This window comes from Ananas comosus, linkage group 21 (genome assembly GCF_001540865.1).
Source record: "Ananas comosus cultivar F153 linkage group 21, ASM154086v1, whole genome shotgun sequence".
NCBI lineage: Eukaryota > Viridiplantae > Streptophyta > Magnoliopsida > Poales > Bromeliaceae > Ananas > Ananas comosus.
This window is the reverse complement of record NC_033641.1, coordinates 8,500,064-8,525,746: the sequence shown is the minus strand read 5'-3', so window position 1 is coordinate 8,525,746 and position 25,683 is coordinate 8,500,064. Positions and strand designations below refer to the sequence as shown.

At 36.0% G+C, this 25,683-nt stretch overlaps 4 protein-coding genes across 5 annotated transcripts; 2 read left to right on the top strand and 2 right to left on the bottom strand.

Moving 5' to 3' along the window:
• Positions 968–1,852, top strand: LOC109726614. Its single transcript, XM_020256320.1, has one exon. It carries the CDS (start codon positions 1,157–1,159, stop codon positions 1,667–1,669), a length of 513 nt encoding a protein of 170 aa, XP_020111909.1. The 5' UTR covers positions 968–1,156; the 3' UTR covers positions 1,670–1,852.
• On the bottom strand, positions 5,464–6,917 carry LOC109726193 (protein TIC 20-II, chloroplastic-like). 2 transcript variants are annotated; one of them, XM_020255674.1, is made up of 2 exons: positions 5,905–6,917; positions 5,464–5,825 (listed from the first exon to the last, which is right to left on the bottom strand). In XM_020255674.1, exon 1 carries the CDS (start codon positions 6,474–6,476, stop codon positions 5,907–5,909), a length of 570 nt encoding a protein of 189 aa, XP_020111263.1. In that variant the 5' UTR covers positions 6,477–6,917; the 3' UTR covers positions 5,464–5,825; positions 5,905–5,906. The 2 variants fall into 2 exon arrangements, with proteins under 2 accessions (XP_020111263.1, XP_020111262.1); XM_020255673.1 differs by having other exon boundaries at positions 5,464–5,819; positions 5,905–6,912.
• LOC109726678 lies at positions 14,076–17,923 on the top strand. The gene is made up of 4 exons (XM_020256433.1): positions 14,076–14,304; positions 15,179–15,482; positions 16,146–16,403; positions 17,356–17,923. The coding sequence occupies exons 2-4, from the start codon at positions 15,228–15,230 to the stop codon at positions 17,641–17,643; spliced, it is 801 nt and encodes a 266-aa protein (XP_020112022.1). The 5' UTR covers positions 14,076–14,304; positions 15,179–15,227; the 3' UTR covers positions 17,644–17,923.
• On the bottom strand, positions 18,456–24,286 carry LOC109726622 (eukaryotic translation initiation factor 2A). Its single transcript, XM_020256330.1, has 13 exons — positions 24,120–24,286; positions 23,637–24,006; positions 22,914–23,100; positions 22,603–22,837; positions 22,127–22,195; positions 21,919–22,020; positions 21,750–21,790; positions 20,106–20,239; positions 19,957–20,020; positions 19,463–19,559; positions 19,273–19,385; positions 19,025–19,050; positions 18,456–18,924 (listed from the first exon to the last, which is right to left on the bottom strand). Exons 1-13 carry the CDS (start codon positions 24,190–24,192, stop codon positions 18,843–18,845), a joined length of 1,593 nt encoding a protein of 530 aa, XP_020111919.1. The 5' UTR covers positions 24,193–24,286; the 3' UTR covers positions 18,456–18,842.

Sequence of the window (25,683 nt, the reverse complement as noted above, 5' to 3'; positions counted from 1 at the left end):
CAAATTCAACTAGTAAAATAGTGGTTAAATTTTTAGAATCCTGAAAAATTCGATTACTAAAATAGTGATAAAATATATTGAATTTATTTAAAAAATTCAGTTCCGTCAATAACATCACGTTAAGCTTAAACTAAATTGAAGGAAAATTTTCAAATATCACCCCTATAGTTTCACATATTCTCACTTTAGTATCCAATGGTTTAAAACATATCAATTTAGTGAATGTGATTTTATTTTTATCTTTTTATTATTAATTCTACTAATTTTTTTTTATTAAATTAGTGACAAAGTTAAAACTAAAGAGTATTAAAGTGAATATTCGATCAACCTAAGTAGAATATCTGAAATTTTTTTGTATATAATTTAATAAAATAATAACCAAAAAAGCTACGAAAAGATTAAAAAAAAACCACAAGACACTAACTTGATACACTTTAAAACACAGGGTACTAAAGTGAAAAAGTGTGAAATCATATGGGTGGTATTTGAAGTTTACCATAAACTGAGTTATGACACTTAACAGTTCGAGCCAAAAATTACAATGGATTAAAATCTAAGAACCAAAGCGTCACCAAGTCATAGTTTGAGGATCAAAGTGTAATTTACACTACTATACACCAAAACAAAAGGTATTTCTCTCTCTCTCTGACGTCAATGTGTCAGATTAAGGGCGGATTTTCAAAAATCCGAATCTGAACCCGACTTCAAACCCGAGATTCAAATCCGAACCCAACAAATTTTAAAAATTCATATCCAAACACGAACCCGACCAAAAATCCAAAATCCGAATCCGAACCCGAAAATTTGAATCTGAAACAATTATTTCTTTTTTCAATATTTCATTTTTTNNNATATATATATATATATATATATATAAAATACAAAATAAATTGGGATTCAGGTCGGATTCGGGTTTGAGTCGGGTACAGTCAAAATTTATATTCAAATCCATTTCCATCGAATTTCTATTTTTAATATCCATATCCGAATCTATATATGTTTAGTATCGAAAACATCCGTTTCATTCGGGGTTGGATTCGAATAAAATTTCGGGTATTCACACCCATTTACATCCCTACTCTCTCTCTCTCTCTCTCTCTCTCTCTCTCTCTCTCGACAAAACCAAAAAAAAAAAGAAAAGGAAAAGGGAAAAGGAATGGGGCAGAGCCCGTCGAAGAGGGTGGAGGAGGCGCTCCGCGCGTCGCCGGAGTTCGCCGCGGCGTGCGACGGGGCGTTCGCGCGGTGCCGCGCCGAGGCCGCGGGCGCGTTCCCGGGCGTGCTCCCGCACCAGCTCCCGCGCGCGGCCCAACTCCTCCACGCCGACCTCTCCGCCTCCCTGCCCCTCGTCCGCCGCTGGGCCTCGGCCTCCCCGCCCTCCCGCGCCCGCGTCGACGCCGCGCTCCGCCGCGCCGTCCGCGGCGCCGCGGCGGCGGCGGAGGTGGAGGCGCGGGGCCTCGACCGCGACGAGTTCGGGGACTTCGCGGCGGAGCTCTTCGGCGCCGCCGTGCTCGCGGGCGCGGCGGGGGCGGCGGCGCGGNGCGCCGCCGCCGGAGCCGCGGCGATCGCCGGAGCCGGGGCGGCGGCGCGCGCCGGGCCCGGGGTCGTGGCGAGGGCGGTGGGCGCCTACGCCGCCGCGGTCGTCGTCGCCGTGTACGTGGGCTTGTCGTGAGGTTTCCGCTTTTCGAGGGGTAGGGTTGTAATTTGTGGGAAAGATGGGGGCGAATTGTTGAAAAATATCTGCTTCGGTGATATATGCGAATGGCCCATGTATTTTAGCGATATAGCAATTTAGCCGCTGAAGCTTTTTAATAAAAGAATTTAGTTATGCGGCCTAAAATATACCGGCCAAATTGATCACAGTACAATAGTTTTATAGTAAAATAATATTTTTAAAAAAAATTTATTTTTGAACAAAAACTTTAAAATATTTTTATAGTGTTTCGCATTATTATTATTTTTTATTAAAATATTATAGGAGGGAGTTTAAAAAAGTTCTTAAAATAGATATGTTTGGCCCCCACATTATCAATCATGATCTTTTATCTAACACGAAAGTTAAATAATTATTTAATTAATAAAATATCATAACTTTCAAGGCATGATAGTCCAAAGAGATAGTGTTATGTGCAATAAAAAAAGGGATAACTTCAAAACCCCCCCCTGGTTTCCAGCTTTCTCACTTTAGTACCCTGTGGTTTAAAGTGTATCAATTTGCCCCCCTGTGGTTTCGTTTTTTTCTTTTTTTTATCAATTTTATTATTTTTTTTTCTCAAATCAGCAACAAAATTAAAATTAAAGAGTACTAAAGTAAATATTCGGTAAATCTAGATGGATATCTGATGTTTTTTTGCATATAATTTAACGAAATATTAAGAAAAAAACTATAGAAAAAATAAAAACAAAACCACAGGGGGGCAAATTGATACACTTTAAATCACGGGGTACTAAAGTGAGAAAGTTGGAAACCACAGGGGAGGTTTTTGAAGTTTTCCCATAAAAAAAATACGCCGAAATAAATTTTTTTATTTTCGTACGTAATATTATATTAGACATATTGTAATAAGGTTTTTAAGGTTTTTTTATGGTCTCAGAAACATCTCTCTTCCATGGCCTTTCCTCCTCATTTTATTTTGCTAAATAGCGTTAGATAATTCTCAAATACCAAATTGTCTCTAAATCAACTATATAAAAGTTGCTCTCATTTTCAGTATAATTAAATTTCACACATGCATCTTCTACTAGACCTACTATACTCTTATGACTATAAACCCCTTTATATTCATAAATTTTCGACCGTTTGATGAAGGAATATGCGATTAAGATAATAATAGTCTCTTATTAAAATAATAATGGTCCCCTAGGGTTAAATAAATGGTTGATTGAATAGTATGATCTAATGAGTGAAAATAGTCAAAAAAATAGATCTAACGGTCGAAAATTCATGAGTACAAAAAGATCTATACTCATAAGACATTGTTTGGTTCAGGAACAAGGCGGGGAATAAACTCTTGTTCCTCCTTTTGTTCCCAAACGTTGTGTTTGATACCCGAGAATAATAGTTTTCGAGTTTCTAAAATAATCTGATATAAAGCTGAAACGGTTGTTTCACCCTTTTTTCCGTAACAAGATTGTTCCCAGGTGGAAACAAAGTTAATTAAAATCTAAATTTAATTTTAATTATGATATTAAATTATTAATTAATCTAATTAATATATTTAAATTATCATTTATTGCTTAAATAGTAAAATAATTAATTAATTTATTATTTATATAGTAATTTAATGTATTTATCCATAAACTAATATTTATATTGATCAGCATTAATATTTCTATTAATCTAATTAATTTTTTTTACTACTTATCTAGCTAAAATAATTTACTAACTAATTAAAAAGTTAAATTATTTTGTATATTTAATTAATTAATAAATATATTTTTATTATCTTATACAATATTCCTAGCTAATAAATTTATTAATATATTAAATTATTTTTAAGNTAAATTATCATTTATTGCTTAAATAGTAAAATAATTAATTAATTTATTATTTATATAGTAATTTAATGTATTTATCCATAAACTAATATTTATATTGATCAGCATTAATTTAAATTATTTTTAAGTAATATTTTGATGTTAATTAATTAGATAAAATAATTTTTAATTTAAAATTATAACTCTTATTTCTTTTGTTCTAATATAACCATCCACACACTATTTATTTTATTCCTAGGAACAATCCAATTTTCTTTCATACGCAAAATTGGCCTAGGTCTTACTTATACCTGAACTTATAGCTATTCCTAAAATAAGCAATTTTTTAGTTATATATACCCAAACCAAACGCGGCCATAAGAGTATAGTAATATCTTCCTCGAGAGCAAAATTACTGGAATCCAAGAACCCCTAAATTTCACATGAAAAGCACTTTAACCAGACACAATAAAGAACATCAAATGGAAGCATCCAATGCAAAAAAAAGAAAAAAAAAAGAAAAAAAACAAGAAACTAGTTTATTCATTTCATTCCTCTTGTCGAATATACATGTCCAAAGAAACAAGATCAGTCATATTTGGATCGACGAATGTCAAATACCGTCGTAATTATGGTTCGAGTGAAAATCAAGTTTGATCAAAGTAGCTTATCCAAAAGTAATATTTTGTTTTACTGGAAAATAGTTATGTCGCAAGTGATATTTCGATGTTGTCGGTATTTGTTTTTTTTTACCATAAACCACCTAATCTTAATACATAAATTTTTGACAAATAACTTAAGAAAATAATATTGTAATAATTTTTATCAAAAAGCGACAAGAAAATATAACTTCATTTACACTACTTTTTGACACTTACATCGAACAAATACAGAAAGTGATCACTTACGCTGAAATTTCACTTCTCACACTTGCGTTACACCAATCCAAACATGTTTATGAGAAAACTAAGAATTTTGGAGATTTTACAAACTAATTATTAGCTCAAGTGATTGGCTTTGACTACTGAAAAGAAATTGTGATCCACGTTCACTCATAAACTAATTATTCAGATGAGTTGAAGACTTGTTTCTAAAGTCTATGTTGAATCAGAAACTCTCATCTTTCAGGTTTCCACAGAATGAAGCAAGAATATAAAGATAACCTCGTGTTTTAAGCTAAAGCACTACAAATTATTTAAGTTTGTTTAACTTATGTTCTATGCAATTGAATGCGCCACTTCATGCGCATCTCTGTTTATAAAGCCCATAGATATATAGACTACAAAAAATCTAGTACCAATGCCGCATTCAATGATGTAGATGTAGATTCCGAGTTCTTATTAAAAGAAAAACATGAACACACAGACAAACACAAAGTGCTGTGACAAAGTTCCAAAGTCACCTCGACTATTTTGAGGCAGATTCATCAACAAATAGCTAAATAGCTAAAAATGACCAATGTACTCAAATTGGCAAACTATGTATCCACTTACGTCTAGCATAAAAGCATACAACAATGCAGAAAAAAGAATAGCTACAATTTGAGTTACATTTAGAAGCAAAATCAATATCACATGCCTAGCATAATTGTTTACAAAACATACCTCTTTGGCTATGTATTACAAGAAAATGAATTTACAACTGTAAGACAACTGATTAGGGGGGGAGGGGGTCTCCACATGAGATGTTATCAATTTTCATACTGAATAAGGATCATACATCGAACATGTATAAAATACATGTGTTGGTATAATTCGTGTTCAACCTTATAGGCCTATATTAAAGCAAATACCAAATGAACAAACATACGATGTAATGTGTTTTCTCTATTACTTAGCATTCTTGTTTTCTATATAGTCACATTGTTGACTATATAAACAAATAATGGAAACTACACCGTCTCATACTTAAATGCTGTGTCGATTGTCCGTAATCCGTATCACAATGCATATAACTAGTTCTTAATTCTCAATTTAAACACAGAAACTATGAACAACCAACAATCACATCCATATTAGTGAAAAGGGAGTATAAACTCCTCAACCATGATTCGAACTCCGAAATCAAGTCTTAACTCTTAACTCAACCTTAAAAGAAAATTTCTGCTTCTAAAAGGGAACAAAGAAGATCAAAATTCCAGCTTCTAAAAGGGAACAAAGAACAACAAAACTTGATCATTTCTTCAAGAGAAGCAATAATACCAACTTGCATATGAAACTATCTTTTTGCCACAACAACAACAACAACAGCAATAAATTTAACAAGATTAACATACTTACAGAGTTAAAATCGCATACAATTCCAACTCTAATCTCTCGAAGTCTCTTCCTCTTCTCTCTTTGTACCTGAAACTTCAAAAAGCTCCCAAATTTAGCATCAAACATGCCAACATTGATCAATTCTAGGGTTTGCGATCCCGAAAAATCGTACCTTTACAGCTGCCGGTCGGCGGCGGAGGCTACGAGCGGAAGATAGGGCGTGCGGCCGAGAACGCAGCTGAGAACGCTGTACAAAAAGGACGCGGCGGCGGCGACGAAGATGATGTCGTACCCGAGCACGAGGGCGCGGAACCCGAGCCCGCGCGCGGGCGCGGCGCCGCCGAGGACGCGGTGGGCGAGGGCGGGGAGGGCGAGGAGCACGTCGAGGACCACGGCCTGCATGGCGTTGAAGCGGACGAAGCGGGCGAGGCTAGGGTTCCGGGCGACACCGAGGTAGAGGGCGAAGAAGGCGACGGAGCGGGCGAGGAGGAAGCGGCCGTAGTGGAGGGAGTTGAGGAGGGGGAGGGAGTAGGCGAGGGCAGAGAGGAGGCGATCGGAGGCGGGGACGGGGGAGGAGGAGAAGGAAGAGGAGATGATGGTCCTGGGCGTTGATTTGAGGGGGATCAAGGATCGGCCGTTGGGGGATTGGTAGGGAAGGAGGAAGTTAGGGTTAGGGTTAGGGCTTCGGAGGAGGAGGGGGTGGTGCAGTTGTGGGGAGAGGCAGAGGAGGGAGACGGTCGCCATTGTTGAGGGTTTGGAGGGTTTTTGGGGGCGCGGTGAGAGACAACATGAGGAGATGAAGAGGGTGTCGTACGCAGGTAAAAATGCACGGAGGCCCCTCAATAATAAGAGAATTTGAAAAAGACTCCTCAATTTTGTTTCCCTTCTTAGTGAATAGTGATGGGTATTAACCGACGGGTTAATTGCATATACGTTTCTACAAACATGATGAATTGCAGATACATTCCTGTAAAGCTCAACTTTTATAAGTTATCCCTGCAAAAGTCCTAGGGCTAGTTTGGTTCATTTTTTTTCACGAATCGGAATCGGAATGGGTAAATCTGTTTGTGAATATTTGGTATGCGAGAGTCTCATTTTGATTCTAATTCCCAAGTGGAATGGGAATCTTCCAATCATTTCTTTTTCCAATCCGATCTCCTAAGCCGGATTGAAAGTTGAATCCGGACGGAATGAATATTTATTCGGATTAAATTTATTTTTTAATTTTTTTAATTAAAATATGAGTTTAAATTTAGAAATTAAATATAATTTAAAATTTAATTTGAATTTAAATTAAAATTTAATTAAGTATTTTGAATCTAACTTATAAATTTGAATTTAAATTAAATTTTAATTTATATAAAGTTTTATTCAAATTTTATTTAAAACTTAAATTAAATTTATGGATTCAAATTAAAATTAAAATTATAATTTTAAGTTTGAATTTGAATAAATCGAAATTTAGTTTTATATTTTGAATTATCCACTCAACTTCAAAGTTTAATTTTTTTTAAAAAAAATAGATTTAAAATTTTGACATTATTTCAAAATTTTGATATAAATTTTTAATATTTAATTTTCAATTTAAATTTAAATTAATATATTATAAAGAAAAAGTTAATATATTAATTTGATTACTTTTTTTATATCTACCTGAACCAAACATCAACAGTACGAATGATTTATTCCGATTCCAATTCAGATAGATTCCGATGCAGATAATGAACCAAATAGAATTAAGTAATGAGTCATTCCTATCCCGATTCTAGCTTATTTTAATTCCGATTCCGATTCTGATTCCGATTTCGAAACAAACGCGCCCCTAATGTATTCAGATATGTCCCTGTCGTTAGGGTCCGTAAGAAAAATTTCATTAACCATAGTTAAAATACTTAATCATAATTAATTAATAAGGTGAATCGATAATTTTACCATTCTTCCTCTTCATCTTCCTCTTCTGCTTCTTAAAATGGTCGTCGTTGTCGCCGGCGAGGGAGGAGATGCGGCTTGCGATCGCGGTGGAGAAGGAAGACCGAATTTCTCCGGCAGGCCTCGACAAGACCCGCTCAGCTTCGCGAACCGCCGGCAGCTGCGCCCCCTACCCCAGGATCAACTGGGCCGAGAGCTGGTTCTCCTCGAGGTAGAGGGTGCCGAGGCGGGTGAGGTTGTTGAACGCCGTGGAGATCTCGCCGGAGAAGTTGTTTCTGGCGAGGTTGTGGTGCACGAGCTTGGGGAGGGCGAAGATCACGGCGGGGATCTCGCCCGAGAGGCGGCTGCGCTGGAGGTAGAGGTTGCGGAGCTTCGAGAGCGTAGCGAGGTCACTGGGGAGAGCGCCGAAGAGGGTGTTGAAGCGGAGGCTGAGGGTGTGGAGCGCGGTGAGGTTGCCTCCTTCCGCTCGTCCGTCCCGCCCATCCGGCCCCACTGCGGTTCCGATCACTACACCACCTTTCGCTCCAAACGCTAGATCGTCATTGCTGCCTCATTGTCCCCGTCGACCGGCGCCCTCCGCGCCCTCGCCCGCACCAAGGCCACCTCGTCATCGCCGACTCCCGCACCCTCCCTGGCGTTGGCCACACCTTCGCCTTCCGTCTCGCTGCAGCAGGGCTCACCCTTGTCATTATCGGCCGTAACTCCAACAGGCTCCGTGACGTCGCCGCCGTCGCCCGCGCCCGCAACCCATGAAGCAAGAGAAAGAGGAAAAGGGACATATTTGTCAGGACGTTTCTGCAAAATACCAGCTGGAGCTTTTGGATGGACATATTTGTGAGGGCAAAACTATCATTTTACGATAAACAGCTCTCCGACGGATCTAAACCAGAGGGACATATCTGAATACATTAGGACTCTTGAAGGAATAACTTATGAAAGTTAAGCTTTGCAGGAATATATCTGTAATTCATTATGTTTGTAGAGGCGTATATGCAATTAACCCTAACACTAAAGTTTAGTGCTTTTCTTACTCGACCAATCTTTTATAGATACAGTGGTACCAGAGGTAATCCTAAATCTCCGACCTTTTAACAGTTTTTGAGTTCATCTCTATTTCTTATGATATTTCTATGGTTGACATAGTTTGTCTGGTAATTACTACAGAAAAATTTATTTTGCAGTTGTAATTAGTTTCGCTTTGCTTCACGTAATGTTGATAACTTCTGTGGTGGATTACTATTATGGATTTTCTTTTATTAATTTTTAGTTATGAAGTAACTTGACTCGTCTCCACTCACAGTAAATCATCTTACATCAAATTAATTAAGAGATTGGTGAAATTATAGTTTCATTATTTGTCCTACTTCCATGAAAACAAACAATGAAAGTTTTGACTTACACTAAAATTAATAATTTAAAAATCAGATCGAACAAGTTGGGACGTTCAGTCCGACCATGATCCATTCTATAAAGTGGCTTAGTTCAACTCTTCGAACTGAATAAATCAAAAAATTATTTTGAATCATTCGAACTAGTTGGTCAATCATCGAACCGATGAACCAGTCTGATTTTAATCAAACCAATCAGGTCTTTTTTTATCACGTTATATTAAAATTCACCTGCTTAAAATAATAATAATAATAATAACAATAATATACAGCAAGATTAATATCATTGATAAAAAAATTGTGATGTATCATCCCTTCCTGTAAAAAAAAATTTAACCATTAATGTTAAATCTTTTCAATCACTAAGTAAATGATAGCGAAAAAATAAAAAAATTAATTTTTAAATACTCCAAATACGCTAAATTCAGCCTAAAAATAAATATTTATAATATCATATTGACGTCGCTGATTCAACGAGTGGTTGACTTACTAGTTGGACGAGCGAGACTCTTGAATCAGTAACATTTCTCGGAATGCATTTTCATTCAGTTTCTAAAACATTGATTAAAACTCGATTTTCCCATCTTAAAATTTTTCCAATCACCGACCGTCCCTAGAGCAAGTGGCAAAAGGCTCGATGGTTGGTACCTGAAACCCAAGTTCGAATCCTAGTTGATTCACATTTCTAGCTAAGTTTATTTCTAAATGAAATAAACGAAGCGGGTAGCGTGCTACCTATTTCTCAAAAAAAAAAAATNAAAAAATTTCAATCCAAACATGCTTGAAACTCGCACCTCCTTGAAATTTAGACAGCTGGCAGGCGAATGAATAAGCTGCAAACTCCAACTTCATGAACAGTCTGCACGCTCGCGAGTTCCGCCTTCGTGTTCGGCGTTTGTGGAGAGGAAGTCTGTAGTATCACACTTGCGCTGTATCACCAGTAACAAATTGATCATATCTTTTTTTTTAGTAAAAAGTATAATAAGAATATTTTTTTATTAACTATGATGAGACGGGTGAATCGAGAGAGATAATTCTATTGGTTGGAGACGCCATATTAGCAATATAACTGATATATTCTAAATTTTTTCGTTTGTGGGGGGAGTCGTAGAGATATGTAGAGAAATATAATTCTAGACTTTAGAGGTGGCAAAAGTAGGTTTCTGTAATATTTGACCAAAAATATTTAAAAGTTTAAAAGGACTTTATTTATCGGTTAAAGTGTACTTTTATCCCTTTCAATATATTAAGCTCAACCTAGAAACTTACCTCGTTACTAGTTAGCAGTATAATTTGATAAACAATTAAAATAAAATCAGAAACATATTTGGTCATTTTATTATTTTATTTAACACATAATTTGATAAGATATTTTTATTTTTTAAGAGAAGTTAAGTACATATTTTTATATTTAGAAAATAAAATGTAACATGCAATATATTGAGCGAGGTTATTTATATATTAGCCATATTTATTTTAGGAAAAACTTCAAAAACTCTCCTTGTGGTTTCGTAGTTTCTCACTTTGTCCTCCTGTAGTTTAAAATGTATCAATTAGTCCTCCTGTGATTTCTTTTTTATCTTTTTCTTATTAATTTCATTATTTTTTTTCTTAAATCAGTGATAAAATTAAAATTAAATGGTACTAAAGTGAATATTTGATAAATCTAGATGGGTATATGAAGTTTTTTATATAAAATTTAATGAAATATTAATAAAAAAGCTACCGAAAAGATAAAAATAAAACCACATGGGAGCAATTTGATACATTTTAAACCACAGGGGGGCAAAGTGAAAAACTACGAAACCACAGGGGGTTTCGAAGTTTTCCCTTCATTTTATCTTTGTTTGTTTATGCATGCCTGAGCATATTTTGCTGCGGAATTGATGCAATTGATGGATCATACCTAGGCATAAATTAAAAGATCATAGGAGTAAATTTTGGTACTTGTTAATTATCAACATATTTATAGAAGTTCGCTAGATTGGTACTTGAATATATTTTTCCTATATTATTATATCATGACATGACAATCCTTAGGACAAAATAGTGTATCTAGAGTGCTTGCTTGTTCTTCTCCCAAATTAAAAAAAGAAAAACTTTAAAAATTCTCCTATAGTTTCGCATTTTCTTATTTTAATATTTTATAATTTAAAGTGTATTAATTTGCTCCTACATTATTTTGTTTTTATCTTTTCGGCTGCTTTTTCCTTAATATTTCGTTAAATTATATACAAAAAACTTAAGATGCCTATTTAGATTTATCGAATATCTACTTTAGTACCCTTTAATTTTAACTTTATCACTGATTTAAAAATAATAATAATAAAATTGATACTAAAAAGAGAAAAACGAAACCACATGGGAGAAAATTGATACACTTTAAACCACAGGATACTGAAGTGAGAAAGTACGAAACCACAGGGGTTTTTTTGAAGTTTTCCCCAAAAAAAAAAGTAAAAATTGAAGGGCCTCAATTCTACTCTAATTTCATTTATAGTTTTAATTTTCACAAGTTTGTGCTTCAGTATTTGATTTGTGTAGTAATTTTGCAAGTTCTGCGATTATGTTATATTTGAAACTGCACAAGAAATCTCAATTGTAGTAATTTAGACTACATCCAAATTGGTCACTATTTTAACTGTAGTAGTTATAGTGAGTATTTATAAACACGAGTATATCTCCGGCCCTTTTTTAACTACATCCAATTCGAACAAAATGCATATAATTGTAACTGCTGTATTTTTTAACTACAAACATCTCCAACAATATCATTTTTAGACTCTTTTTGTAATCGAAGGAAGATTGCAATAGGTGTGGTGAGAAAGCACGATGAAAAAAATATTGCATTTGTATACATATGTAATATAATAATGAGTCTGGCTACTATACTTTTATAAGTACGATTTTTCTCGTACTTATAAGTCGTTTTCGATGATAGAGCTTCCGAATCAACGATCCATACAGTTAAAAATTATATAGAGCATTTAAAATTTCTAAAAATCAATTTTTTTAATTTTTTGACATTATTTATCTTACGATAAAAAAAAAAATTGACAATTTTTAACGATCGGTACGGGATAGTTACTAGTTTAACGATGTAAAAGAATCGGAATCAGTAGAATTTTTGATAGAAAATTCTATTCACTATCTAGATAAAAATCAATAACTCCGATCTTAAATTGAAGAATCTAATTATTTATTTTTAGGACATCGATCGATTTTGACCATTCATTTTATACCCACTTGATGGACTTTATTGGGACTTTGAAAAATTACGAAATTTATTTTTTATAAATTTTAAATAATCTAGATCATATTTGACGAAGTGGATCATCGATTCGGAATTTCTATTATCGAAAACGATTTATGAGTACGAAAAGCTCTATACTCATAAGAGTATAGTATAATTTACTGGGAAAATATATTTTTTCTATACGTTTTGCCCCGACTCTATTTTGTATGTAACGGGACCCTTTTAATAAGTAGGATTAAAAAGAAAAGGTTTTTAATTAAACAATAAACTATTTCTAGTTTCTACTCTTGGAAAAATGAGCCAACATTGTTTTCTAGGTAATTTATGTTACTCTCAATCCTTCACCAATAAGAAAGGCTTTTTCCAATCACATCATAATCTTAGTTCAAGGCTAACTAATTAAGAAGTTAGCTACCACCCTATAAATAACCACTCCTTGAAGCTTCATAGTTATGAATGTATGCACTCACCACACCAAATAACAATACATCAAAGTGAGAAGAAGAAGAAGAAGAAGAAGATCAAGATCAAGATCAAGATCAAGATCAAGATCGTAAACCTCTTTCGGTATGCCTCCCAGGTGTTCGACGATCCTTTTGTTCCTCTTGATCTGCATGACTTATATCTTTGCGGTCATCGTCGAAATTGACGCTGCGAGACGAATGTCTGAGACGGGCAAGCTCTTTGACGGCGTGAGTTCTTTGGAAAATAAAAATATTTATCGCAGGGCGCGGTCGACAATGGCTTGCTGGTTCGCACGGTTAGCTTCCGGTCCGAGCCCGAAAGGCCCCGGACATTAATTACACGAGAGAAAGAGAATAAGAGAGAGAGAGATAGAGAGAGAGAGAGAGAGAGAGAGAGTTTAAGTATATGTTTAGATAAAATACGGGTGTGATCAAGTGATCAGCTTAATACAGTATTTGATGGTGGCTACTAGTGTCCTTGATGCACTGTGGATCTAATAAGAAAAATATAATTTTATATCAATAAATACATCTAAAGCTTATAATTTTATATCTGTTCGTCTGACTTGTTATCATTAGATCACTGTTTAATTTTTAACAAAAAAAAAAGTGAAATAATAATTTTGCCTTTACAAATATGCTCTTCGAAAGTCTCAACTTTTAGAATTTTGCAAAAATGTCCTCCAAAAAATTTTCAATGATCATCTTCTTTCTTATAAGTAAAACGTCTATTTATCTAATAGCAGCAGTATATTTGAAAATGTTAGGGCTTTTCAAAAGTAAATATGAAAAGTTAAACTTTATAATAATATATCTGCTATTCAGTAAGTTTACAGGGAGCTGTATAAAATTATCTTCTTTTAATATATAGACATTTGAAATGTCACAGAACATATTTAAAACAATAAAGAACAAATTGGTCAATCAGGAGTATATTAGATGTTTTTGAAGTTTTGAAAAATATATTAATTATTATCTTAATATGTCGTTCCCCAAAATTCAAAATTATTTGAAAAAAAAAAATTATAGATTTCATAGAAAATTAGTATTTTATTTTTCTGAATATTTTATCCAAAAAAGCAAAAAATACTTATTTTTTTACTAAATTTTGAAAACAAACTTTTTCAAAAAAATGAATGTTTTCCATAATCAAATGAGCCAAAAATTAGAACAAAAAAAAAAAAAAAAAGAGTATGCATAAAAACGTAACCAAAGAGTTCCTAAGTTTTCTTGTGGGCCAAGTATTAAAAAATAAAAAATAAAAAAATTTTAAAAAAACACCCGGTCTAGGGCTTCTTTTTCTCATCCAATTTCTCTTATGCTCGCATTAGAAGGCTAAGGAAGCTCCCACTCCTCTCTCTCTCTCTCTCTCTCTCTCTCTCTCTCTCCTCGCTTCTCCGATCGTCTTCTCCGGCGTCGGCGGCGCTCCTCCACCGCCGAATCCGCCATTAACGGCCTCGTGAGGTCCCCTTCTCCCTCCTTATGCCATCGCCGAGCCCTCGCGCCCACCTCCCTTCGATCGACGCTTTTGCATGGTAATCTCTCCTTCTCTCTAAAAACTAACCCTAACCCTCCAATCATGCCGGCGCGTTTCCGGTTAGCTCTCGGACGCGTAGCCACGAGTTCAAATTTTGGCGGAGATTCGACGAGTTTGCAGAATATGCGGTGCTTTGGATGATGAAACATAAATTTGTGGAATTAGAAGTATGTAAATTGTACCGAAGTTTTATGTAATCGTTTCATCTTTTGCGGCGCCTTTGATTGAAAAAAGGAAAAGAATAGCATATCGTAATAAATGAAAATACACCTAAATTACAGTGTAGTAAACGTGTAATTTGTTACCTGAATCGGAATATTAAGCTGTGGTACGTGGTACAGTTACAGGTTAACATGGTATTTTAGCTTCTTAGAACACAGCATGAGGGGGTAGGGTTAATCGGAAGTTTTAGCATTATTTCAAAATGTGGTGCGTTCGGAGCGACAACGCAGATCGACATAGATAAAAAAAGTCGATAACTCGCCTTTGTTACCATATAATGGATAGTTCATGTTGTAATGAGTAATGTATTGGATATGCGAATTAGATAATTGCATCTATGATACCTTTGATATTGTTGATTAATATCTGTAATGTTGATGTCCGAGAAATATCTTAGATGATCAACAATTTGTGAACTATGTCTACTCAAGAATTGTTGGAATATTCGAGAGTATTGTGATTGTGCAAATATTGTCATAATGCTTATAATATAATAATTCTTATGTTATGGAATGTTTGGAGTGATATTATTATTATTTTTTTTACCTTTCCTTGGGTACTGAAATCAACTCAGTGAGTTAGCGAGTATTGCTTTTCTTGTTCTTCTTCTTTCTGGGAGCTAAACATTGCCTATGGAATCTAATTTACAGATTGAGGTTGCTTCATTAGCAATCGGTTGATATTCGGATATCGAGAAGCATGGCTTGCATTCAGGCCAATATTTACAGGCCAAGTTTGGGATGCGTTGTGAATGGACAGGGCAAGAGGCTTAGAAGAATCAGCTCAACATCTACGCCTTCCTCGCTGCAAGCCTCATGTTTGTTTCTGTCAGTACTTCACAATTCACATCAAAGTAAAGCATACCCAAGACTGGTCTATAATGGACCTCAATATAAAAGACTTGCTCCTATATGCGCATTTGGTGGAAAAGGGAAATCCGAAAGTGATAATGATGTAAGGGACAAGTTTTGCTCTTGTTCAATTTGATTTGTTTGTTTGTTTGTTTTTCTAGCTGATTTCTACCAATCATTAATAGTTGCAATTTAGATTTTGTTTTTTTTTAATGAATGTCTATTTACTGGTGACTTGTGTATCTTGATTCCAGTTTTTCATCGTATCGGTAGGGCAAAAATTTGAACTTTTGGTTGCAAATACCTGAGAAATGCAGGGCATAATATTGACTTCAAACATTTGGAGAGATAAAAAGACAAGGACCAGATTGGAGATTGATCTTACCATATTTATCGTTGTTTTGAATCTTTTCATATAAGCAGGTTTTTAAATTCAATTTTCTTGTGAAATTGAGCTATCTGAATTTTATGTGGCTTCACAGTTTGCGCTGAAATTTCCTGTATCTATTACAGTATATTTGATCCATCATTCAAAGTATCTTGAACTGTAGGCTTGGACGCTCAATACAGGTTCTTGTGCAGTAAATGCATGATGCCGGTGTAAAATGGAAGCAGTCACATCAAATAGGAAGTGCACCTCCATACACCTACTTATTTCCGTCCTAACAACCCCCTCTGCGCAAACACAAATTGTTGAACTTAATCTCAGGACTTATCTTTTACTATGACTATCTGATGACTCTACTTTTCATTCTTTTCTTTGCAGCCCTTTTCATTTGAATCACTGAAGAAAGCTATGGGAGGATTTAAGCGTGAGAAGTCGGTACAAGATCTGCTGAGGGAGCAGATGCGGGAACGAGAATACGGTGGGGATGGTGGTAATAGAGATTCTTCTGGTGGTGGTGGTGGTGGGGGTGGGGGTGATAGTAACGATGGCTCTGGTGGTTCAGAAGATGAGGGTTTTGCAGGAATATTGGACGAACTGCTGCAAGTTGTTTTGGCTACCACTGGCTTCATATTTGTGGTAAATTATATGATGTCTTGCTTTCCGTTTTTTCATTCTGCATTTTTCTGAATTCATAATATTCTGATAATTCTACACCTAAAAATTTACCTTTTGTTCCCTCATTCTATTATCTTACATAAAATTTATCGAATAAGTAAGGCGATCTCAGCTAATTAGTTGAAGTATATTCCAAGTTAGATACCTAAGTTTTCTAACTTCATTGTGCGTAATGAAGAGACACACTTGACAAGAAGCATGCATGCAACGATAGCGGGACCACTCTTTGGCTCTGTTGCTGCCTAAGGATTTGCTGTAGCCTTGTGACATAACCCTTTCATTAGCCTGCAAAACTTTGGCTGGGTAGAGAACTACAAAAGAATGGAAGTCAAACAGTTGACAATAAGAACCAGAAGTACACACAAGAGAAAGAATCGTATTTTTGTTGTTCAATTGACGCAATATTCACTTATCGGCTGAAGCTTACCAGTTTGGATTATCCTTCGTGGCAGAGATAGAATCTAGATAGAAGTAAAATATTAAGTGCACCCTATAATAAATGGGTCAAGAGAAGTTCCTCGGATATATCCTCCCTTCTGCATAGAAGTAAAATATTAAGTGCGCCCTATAATAATACAGGTTTTACGAGATATAATTGCTGTGACTAACTGCTTTAATAATTTGGTCAGGCATGCAATGAGTAGTTAGAAATTACACTTTGTAGTTATATTTTTGTTACTTTATTTCAATTTTCAGTTGCTGTATAACATTATCTTTGGTAATTTACATTGAAAGAGTATGTAGCTATGATCAAATGGGTTAATTAGTCTTAATCATTTTTAAGTGATGTGATTGTTCATCTATTCTTCTTTCCAATGCTAAATCAATCTTGCTGACCGCTGTACCACTTGTAAAAGCTCATGTACTGCTAAATAAATCTGCTGTTTACCATCTACTTTCTCTTTTGTCGCAGTACATCTATATGATCAGAGGCGAGGAATTAACCAGGCTTGCTAGGGACTACATCAAGTATCTCTTCGGCGCCAAGAGCAGCATGCGGTTGAAGCGTGCCATGTACAAATGGCAAAAGTTCTACGAGAGTATAGTGAGGAAGGAAGAGGTGAGGGAGGATTGGTTGGAGCGGGCGATCGTCGCAACGCCGACGTGGTGGCACAACCCTAGGAAACTGGCCCGTCTCATGGAGTCTATATACCAGGATTACATGCGGCAAGAAACCAGGCGACAGGAAACCGAATCTTGAAGTTTCATCTATTAGTTTTACATATAGAGGTATCAGCAGCATATTAACATCATGTTTGGACAATGTTTTAGTTGGCTTCACTTGACGAGTTTCTTGTTAAGATAGAGATTCTTAAGGTGGGTAATTCGTGCTTCTTTACTTTTTCATATAAATGGTATTCTTTGTATTTGAATGCGGTGTTTGTGTCTTGTGAATAACACAAGGTATCCGAATGTAGCTAAAATATTCGGAAGAAGGAGAAAAAGAAAATCAAGTATGGTGGTTTCCGTTAGTTGGTTAATTTTGTTCTGATATGGGTTCTGGCATGCATGAATATATTGAATGATCTAATTAAGAGGCAACACAGTAATTTCGTTTTGATATAATGCTGAAGAAAATGTTTGTTCTTATATTTTTATGCGAGAGAATATTTTTCAGCTAAATGTTATAGTTCATACGTGAAATAACTCCGACAATTTGAAGGTGCTTTTAAGGCGCGCTTAGTTCGCGCCATCTTTTAAGAATTGTTGAGAATCTCACCCTTTTCTTTCAGATTATATAATATTTAGTTTTATTCCATGTATAATTCTGTCAGTAATGTGGGATCAGCAGGTAGTGTGTATTCTGCATCACCGGTTGCGAAGATTGCCCTTTATGAAACTCAGATTTTAGTGAAAGTTGCCGTTGATGAGAGACGATGGATTAAAGTGTATACAAAATTAATTAATGCCCATGATTGCACGCTCATCTGTAGCCTTTGTGACTACCCAGCAGAGTCATTGTATAATTGACATATGTTACAAACGAGAGAGAGAGAGAGAGAGAGAGAGAGGTTTATACAAATTTTGGCTTCACACATACTAAATATCGGTTTTACACATACTAGAAACTTGTCGTGCTTCAATCATGATCCGTATTGGACGCAAACGCATTACACAAATACATAGGAACAATAAATTCAGTTACTCTTCAAATTGATCCAAGTAACTGCTCTTCATTTTTAACACAGGAAGTTTCATGAAAGTCATGCTCAGCTACTTCTATTGACGAAAGACGACCTCATCAATTCCTCAAAGAAAAAGGGGTGAAAATAAGTTTTATGAGTCCAAACTCGAGAGATCTTAGTGTTCGAGAATAAAATGTCCGATAAGTTATCTTCTTCTTTTTTTTTGTGTCGATTGTATAGATATGATTTTCGCCAGATATGGAAAATGCTATAGTTAACTTCCCGCCTCTGCGGCCTTTTTCTCCTTTTGCTTTTCTCGTCTCTTCTTATTTCTCAAAGCATTTTTGCTCATCTCCCTGATACATTTAAACAGATGTATTTAGTAGCCACAAAAGAGTTGCATTTAAAAGTAAAATTCATAAAGTTAAACAAATAAAGTATGAGTAAGAAACTTACTCTGAAGGCGCTAGTCCCCCGAAAAGCTGCAATTTATAAAAATGGTGTTAGTATCAGTTAACATAATATATTTTATAAGAACTAGATTGTTTTTTTTTAAAAAAAAAATCAGCAGGAAAAGACGAATACTCCCTCAGGAAAATGTTTTTTTTTTTAATTTACAAAGTCTGATATTATCTGCCACAGATAACATTTTAGACTCTGAGCAACCATGCATATTTTTTTTCAGCTTCCGGCAACAAAAATACCTCTTCTTGAACTGAAGCAGAATTCTTTGCATGAGGTGGGCGATATGCGGAAGGTTTTGCGACAGTACTCGCAGCAGCCTGTCTTGATGTTTGCGAGGACTTCGAATCTTGAGCTGAAACCATAAATAGAATCATCTTCAGCGACTGGGAACTGATCAAATGTAAGTCACTGATACAGAAGTAAAATAACCTTGTTTCTTTCTTTCATCAATCTTTATAGCATTAACTGACTTGGTCAGTTCAGCAATATCGCCAAATCTTTCAGGTGCTTCTGGCTTCCAGTCAGCCTACATGATTCAACGCAGCAGCAGAAAAGTTCATCTTTGATGTTAGGTACAATGTTGACCTTGCAAGGATAATAATCATCATAATAACAATAAACACCTAGTTTGGCTCAACTGAAGCCTCTATAGAAGAGTTGGTGAAAAAAGTTGCTCTTGTTAATATGCTTCTTACCAGCTTCAATGAAGCAAAAGTAGAAGACTCAAACTAGAGCTCTGGCTTTGCAGGCTTAGAAGCTCATTTCAAGCTCCCACAATGGCGAGAGCTCTAGACCTTCAATTTGTCAAATATTTAATTACTACTTCTCATTAGGAAAGCATTTTTAGTAAGCCAGACTAAATAAGAACTTAGGCAACAATTAAATTTGCAGGGCTACGAGGAAGAACAACAATGTGAAGATACCTGATACAGCTTAGCGAACATTTTCTTAAAATACAGAGACCCATCGTGGTGGAAAATTTTTATCCTTCAAAACAAAAGGAAGAGACTACTAATATTAACTAAAAAACATTGACCTGAGAATGGTTAAATGTAATGAAGGTGCAACATACCCATTGTCTACTTGCAGCCTAGGTGCGGTTGTGGCAGTCATGAAATATCGCCCATCAGGAGACCATTCACTCGTGACTGAACATTCAGCCTTTGTTGTCCCAAGCAACTTCTTCCCAGAATAATCCCAAAATGCCTAGGAACAATAAAGAAACACAATCAATATGCCTATGAATTACAAGACACTAAACAAAAATCATTTAGGGCAACAAATAATTCATAGGTTATACAGCACAGGTTAGAAAATGGAGGTGCGACAACTACCAAAAGTATAGAAGGAATGAACGAAAGAACAGTTCATTACAAAGATATACAAGACACAGATAAGAACTTTAAGATTCGTGGTATCCCTGAAGCACTTCTGAGTATTTCATGTTATGTTACAAACATCTAAATGACCAACTAAACAGCAGCTCACTCATTAATCGGATTTCACCCATAGTTAAAACCAAAGTTTAAAAAACCGACCTGGTCATCTGATCGGAGAAAGGAGAGACTCAAGGGTATTTATATTTGACAAACACACTTGCCTCAAGATACACTACACTTGACAGTCTATTAAAAAAAATAAAAACTAAGTATAAACAGATTGCAGTATTGCTATTAGCTTTCAGCTGGTGGCCAATGGACGAATAATGCATCTCCTATAAAAAAAAATATAAGATTGCAGTTGCCAAGATTTCGATCAGATTATTGCTGTTGCTTAACAGGTTCCTAACCTTTTTTTTTAGATCAAGGCTGTAATTGAAGGGAAGGCAGCTTTGGATCGGAACACGCTCTTAAAAGATACCGCTATTTGTGAGTTAATATATGATGAGAGCAGCAAGTCCATTTTGCCAGGAGAAAAATGTTACCATAGTTAAAAATGCAGTATTGTCCTCATCAGGAGGAATTCTTCATGAACAATCTCAAGTTTTGTACTTGGTAGTTGACAAAACACAGAAAAAGAAATACAGGATTTTATTGTCTTTAACTTGTGCCCTACAGCAATACCTCAGAATAAATTCTGTTTGATCTTATATGACAGAGTAGCAAACATGACTCTATTCCTATCGACATGGATAGGAAGGCCCGCTCATTCCCTATAACAAGACCACTATTGTATTCCCTGAGGGACTTACTTATTTTTTGTGAGGGTGTATGACAGCATTATTCCCAAAACTATGATCAGTAATAAGGATTAGAGCTCTAACTTGGACTGAGTCAACATAATTTTGTGGCAGAGTTCAACTACTCTTTTTTTGCTTCCTTGAAAATCTTATAGCAAGAAGTTGAACATAAAACTACAACTTTTCGTCAAAATACCACATGAAAATGAATGAACAACAAGAGTGACCTAGCAGAACTTAAGGATATCCCTTGTGATCATGTCTAAATTTGGGATCAAATCTATAAGATTACTAAGTTTACATGTAACTGCTCTATACATAGGCCCACAATCGTGAGTTCCACAAGAAGAGCCAATTCATTGCATGAGTACAACATAAGCCTTAATTCGCTGAAGGAGAATTCCTCAGAGCTAGGGATAATTGATGGAAATGGAAAATAGATTCAAACAAATGATCCAAATGAAAATCACAAAAATGTTTTCTTTTCATGCTGATCATAAGGATGTGCTTGAACATTTAAAAAAGTTACATGCGTACCATATCACCTGGTAAATTACCGAATCCAGCCAGGCATATAACTGTTTCATAATAAACAATTAAGGAAACATGGAGAAGTAAGAGAGGCACCTAAAAAATGGAGCAGTTTGAACTTCAAGCGAGTCAATAATAGCATAAAAAGTCGAAAAAAACTTTAGAATAAGGATACATCTCCCTTTTGGATTCCACCTTATTGTATTGTAAGGACCTTGACCAAGCTCGAACAGAGGGTTGCATTTCCTGTCATATACTGTTGCTCTTGCAGGCATAACTGAGGCAAGTCAAGGACTACAGTAATAACAGTTAACAAATATTACATCCGAAGTCAAGGACGGTATCTATTATTATGCTATAAACGAAATACTCAAGAAGGATACATCCATACACAACAGCGAATTCCAATCCCGAGAGAGACCACTGAACATCATGCACAGGCCCTTCTTTTTCTGGAAATTATGCTCATGATCAGTATAACCATTTGCACTCAAAAATTTAAAAAAAAGGCAACAATGTTTACAAACCCCCGTAAGCTGTAGGCCATTTAGAATATACTGAAACTTTAACTTGAGTTATTTCCATCAGATGACATGCGGAACTGGGATTTTGTTCAAATTGACAGTTGAGCTAGCTACCATCAATAAACTGCTAACAAAACCTACAGTTTCATAGCTCAGGTAGAGCCATTATAATAACGAAATTACCACCAAATTTAATGAAATCCCTGGTTCATCTGACAGAAACAATTAAAATTAAAACAAACAAAAATACAAGAGGTTTCAACAAAAACAAAATTTTGAAATGGCCTACATTAGAAAGGGCCTCCATGCAATTTTACTCACAAAAAGAAACCTACTGAGAGGAACAAGTCCTTCATGACTCCCATCAGTTGTCAAGTAGTTCAGCTTAGTTTCTCCATAGTAACTCTGGTTGCTCTTATCGACGTCAGATTGAGCAACAGCAAGAAGCCCAGTTGTGCCATTGTTCCAATGGAACTGAACACTAGAACATCGAAAGAAACTTCTCCGAGCAACAGGCTGGCTTTGTAAATCCTTACCACAAGAAAAGATTTGAACACTAGCTGGGACACCCTAAAGCCAAAAAGCGACTTATATCATTATCCATTTCCCCAACAAAATTAAACTAGAAATTACCACACTAACCAACCTTGGCTTCTGCTATGTATGCCACAACGTGTGAACCAGGAGACTTTGAGAGCTCAATTGCAGTAACACCAGGAATTTTCAATCTATTTATAATTCCTTTGGCGAAATCCTTAGGATCGAAAAATTGTATCTCATTCGTAGCCATTCTACAAGCGACTGATTCATCAGAACTAAACTGAACTGATGGCCTGAGAAATTCAGCAAAATAACAATCAAATAGAGCATTTTTCGGAAAAGTTTAAATCCTAGCAAGAAAAAAAAAAAAAAAAAAGAAGGCTTAATTCAACTTCATTATGCCAAACATTAAGAGAGTTTTCACGTTCTATGCATTACTCCTAAACTCCGATCGGGAAAAAATAGAGAACACTAGTGTTTGATGAGAACAGAGAGTTCAAAATCCATACCAGTTTTGTGAATAACAGTCTTAGAATGCTTGCTTATAAGAATGACCATAACGAGTTCAAATTTTCAAAATTTATCGATTCAAACTAAGCCTTTTTCTCGTCTTCTTGTCCGAGAGACCACCAAGGGATCAAAATCTCAACAAAACGATACCTAATGTTGCTAATACTACATTAGCAGAGTAGAGTGTTTGCTGTAAAATCCAAAGTTTAGTGGTGTACTGGTGTGTTTGGTTAAATGTAAATTATGCCACTAAAATTCAGTGAACTAGAGTGGAATTAAGCCAAAAAAATTGCACTTTCAAAGTGGTTTGTGATTGAACCATGTAGTTTTCGACATATTCTTCTGAAACTGCTGGTACACAGGAGAACCGCTCTCCACGCTCCAAATCACGACGTTCTTATCCTGCGGCGACGTCGATTTCTGAAACGTTTGGAGGAACGCGCCGCGCGGGGAGAGCGCCGCGGCGAGGAGGGAGGGGATCTCGAAGGCTCTGATCTCCGAGAATCCTCCGCCCCCGCCGCCGCCGCAGCTGTAGACGCTGACCGCGGAAGCGCTTCTGGTGACGAGGAGCCGCGCCCCGTCGTCGCTGAACCTGGCGGCGGCGGCGGGGACCCGGTCGAGCTCGGGGCGGGGCTCGCCATTGGCGAAGGGGGGACCTCGCCATATGGAGAACCCCTCGGGCTCTCGAACTGCGGAGATCGAAGAAGAGGATCCAATAGATCAAATCGATGATGCTGATGCTGATGCTGATGCTGATGACGATGATAGTGAAGGAGAAGGGTTTGTGTGGGGGGAACAATACCTAGGATTTGTAGGGGAGGGGATTGTTGCGGCGACGACGACGACGACGACATTAGGGTTTGAGAGGTCGCCATGGGAGCGGAGGCGGCGGCGGCGGCGGCGGAGGAGAGAGAGAGAGAGAGAGAGAGGAGGAAGATGAAGAGTAGAGAAATAGTACGGGTTGATTGCAACTCCTCTTTAAGAATTCTAGTTTCATCCATAAAAAACCAAAAAAAAAAGCTAAATTATAGAAAAAACCCCGTCAAAATTTAATTTTTTACTTTTTCCTCCTATTATTTAAAAACCTACACTTTGCCTCTTTGTAAAATAAAAAATGTTCACTTCACTTCCTACCGTTAGTGATCCGTTCGGATTTCATTATAAAATTTTTTTTATGCCAAAGAATACCCTCCGCCCTATTTGCTGTTGCTTCACCCTCCTCCACCTCGCCGCCTCGCCTTGCCACCTCGCCCTCCTTCACTGCCTCGCCCTCGCCCACATTTCCGTCCGTGCCCATAAACACCCCCTCGCCCTCCTTCGCCGCCTCGCCTTTGCCCTCGTTGCCCTTGCCCACCTCTCCATCCACACCCATCTCGATTTCTCCTTAATGTCGTCAAAATAGAGGGACGACGATGGTGCAGGAGGAGAAAGGGAGCATGTGGAGAAGAAAATGGAGAGGAATCGCAGTTGATCGAGACACGAACTGTGGCCGATCGAGACGGCGGATAAACAAGATGGAAAGGAGACGACAATGGTGAGGGGCAAAATGGTCATTTTATCATCACAGTTCACACCGTACTCTCTGTGAATATTTTTTATTTTACAACAGGGCAAAGTATAGATTTTTAAATAACAGGGAAGAAAAGTAAAAAATCAAATTTTGACAGGAAGTTTTATGTAATTTAGCAAAAAACTATATTTTATGAAGGAAATTTTGCTTATTTACTCCTACTATTATTCAAAATTTTAAATTCATCTTGGAATTATCAAAATACCCTACTAAAATACAATCCTATTAGCAAATCCTATGAGAAAATGGAGGTATTTGAAGAATTTTTTTCAAATTAACAAGAATATTTTGGTCCTCCAGAGATAAATAAAATATTTTTATTTTTAAAGTTTTGAAATGCATATTAGCTATTATTCTTTTATTGAAATCTAAATTTTTTTTGGAAAAACTAGTTTTTTTTTTCAAAACTAAACAGGAAAAAGTATAAAAAAAAGAGTGATTGTTTATAAAAAAAAAAAATCTCAAAAATAGCTTTTCACACTTTTTCGAAAAACCAAAGGCATAAAAAAATCATGAAAATTATTTTCCAAGAAAATAAAGTTCTCCTTAAAAAATATCTTTTGCATAATATTTGTTCCTCTGATAGAAAATCCAAAAAAATAAAAATAAAGATTTTTCCTAAATTTTGAAAAAAGAACTAGAAAAACTATTTTTCCTAAGGACCAAACAGACCATTTTTTTTTTTAAATAACTGTTCTCTAAAAAAGAAAAAACTCAAAAAAACTGTTATGTTACTTCTTTTCTAAAGTAAATTTTTATTAATATCCAAAATCAGGTAGAAAAAATTATTTTGTAA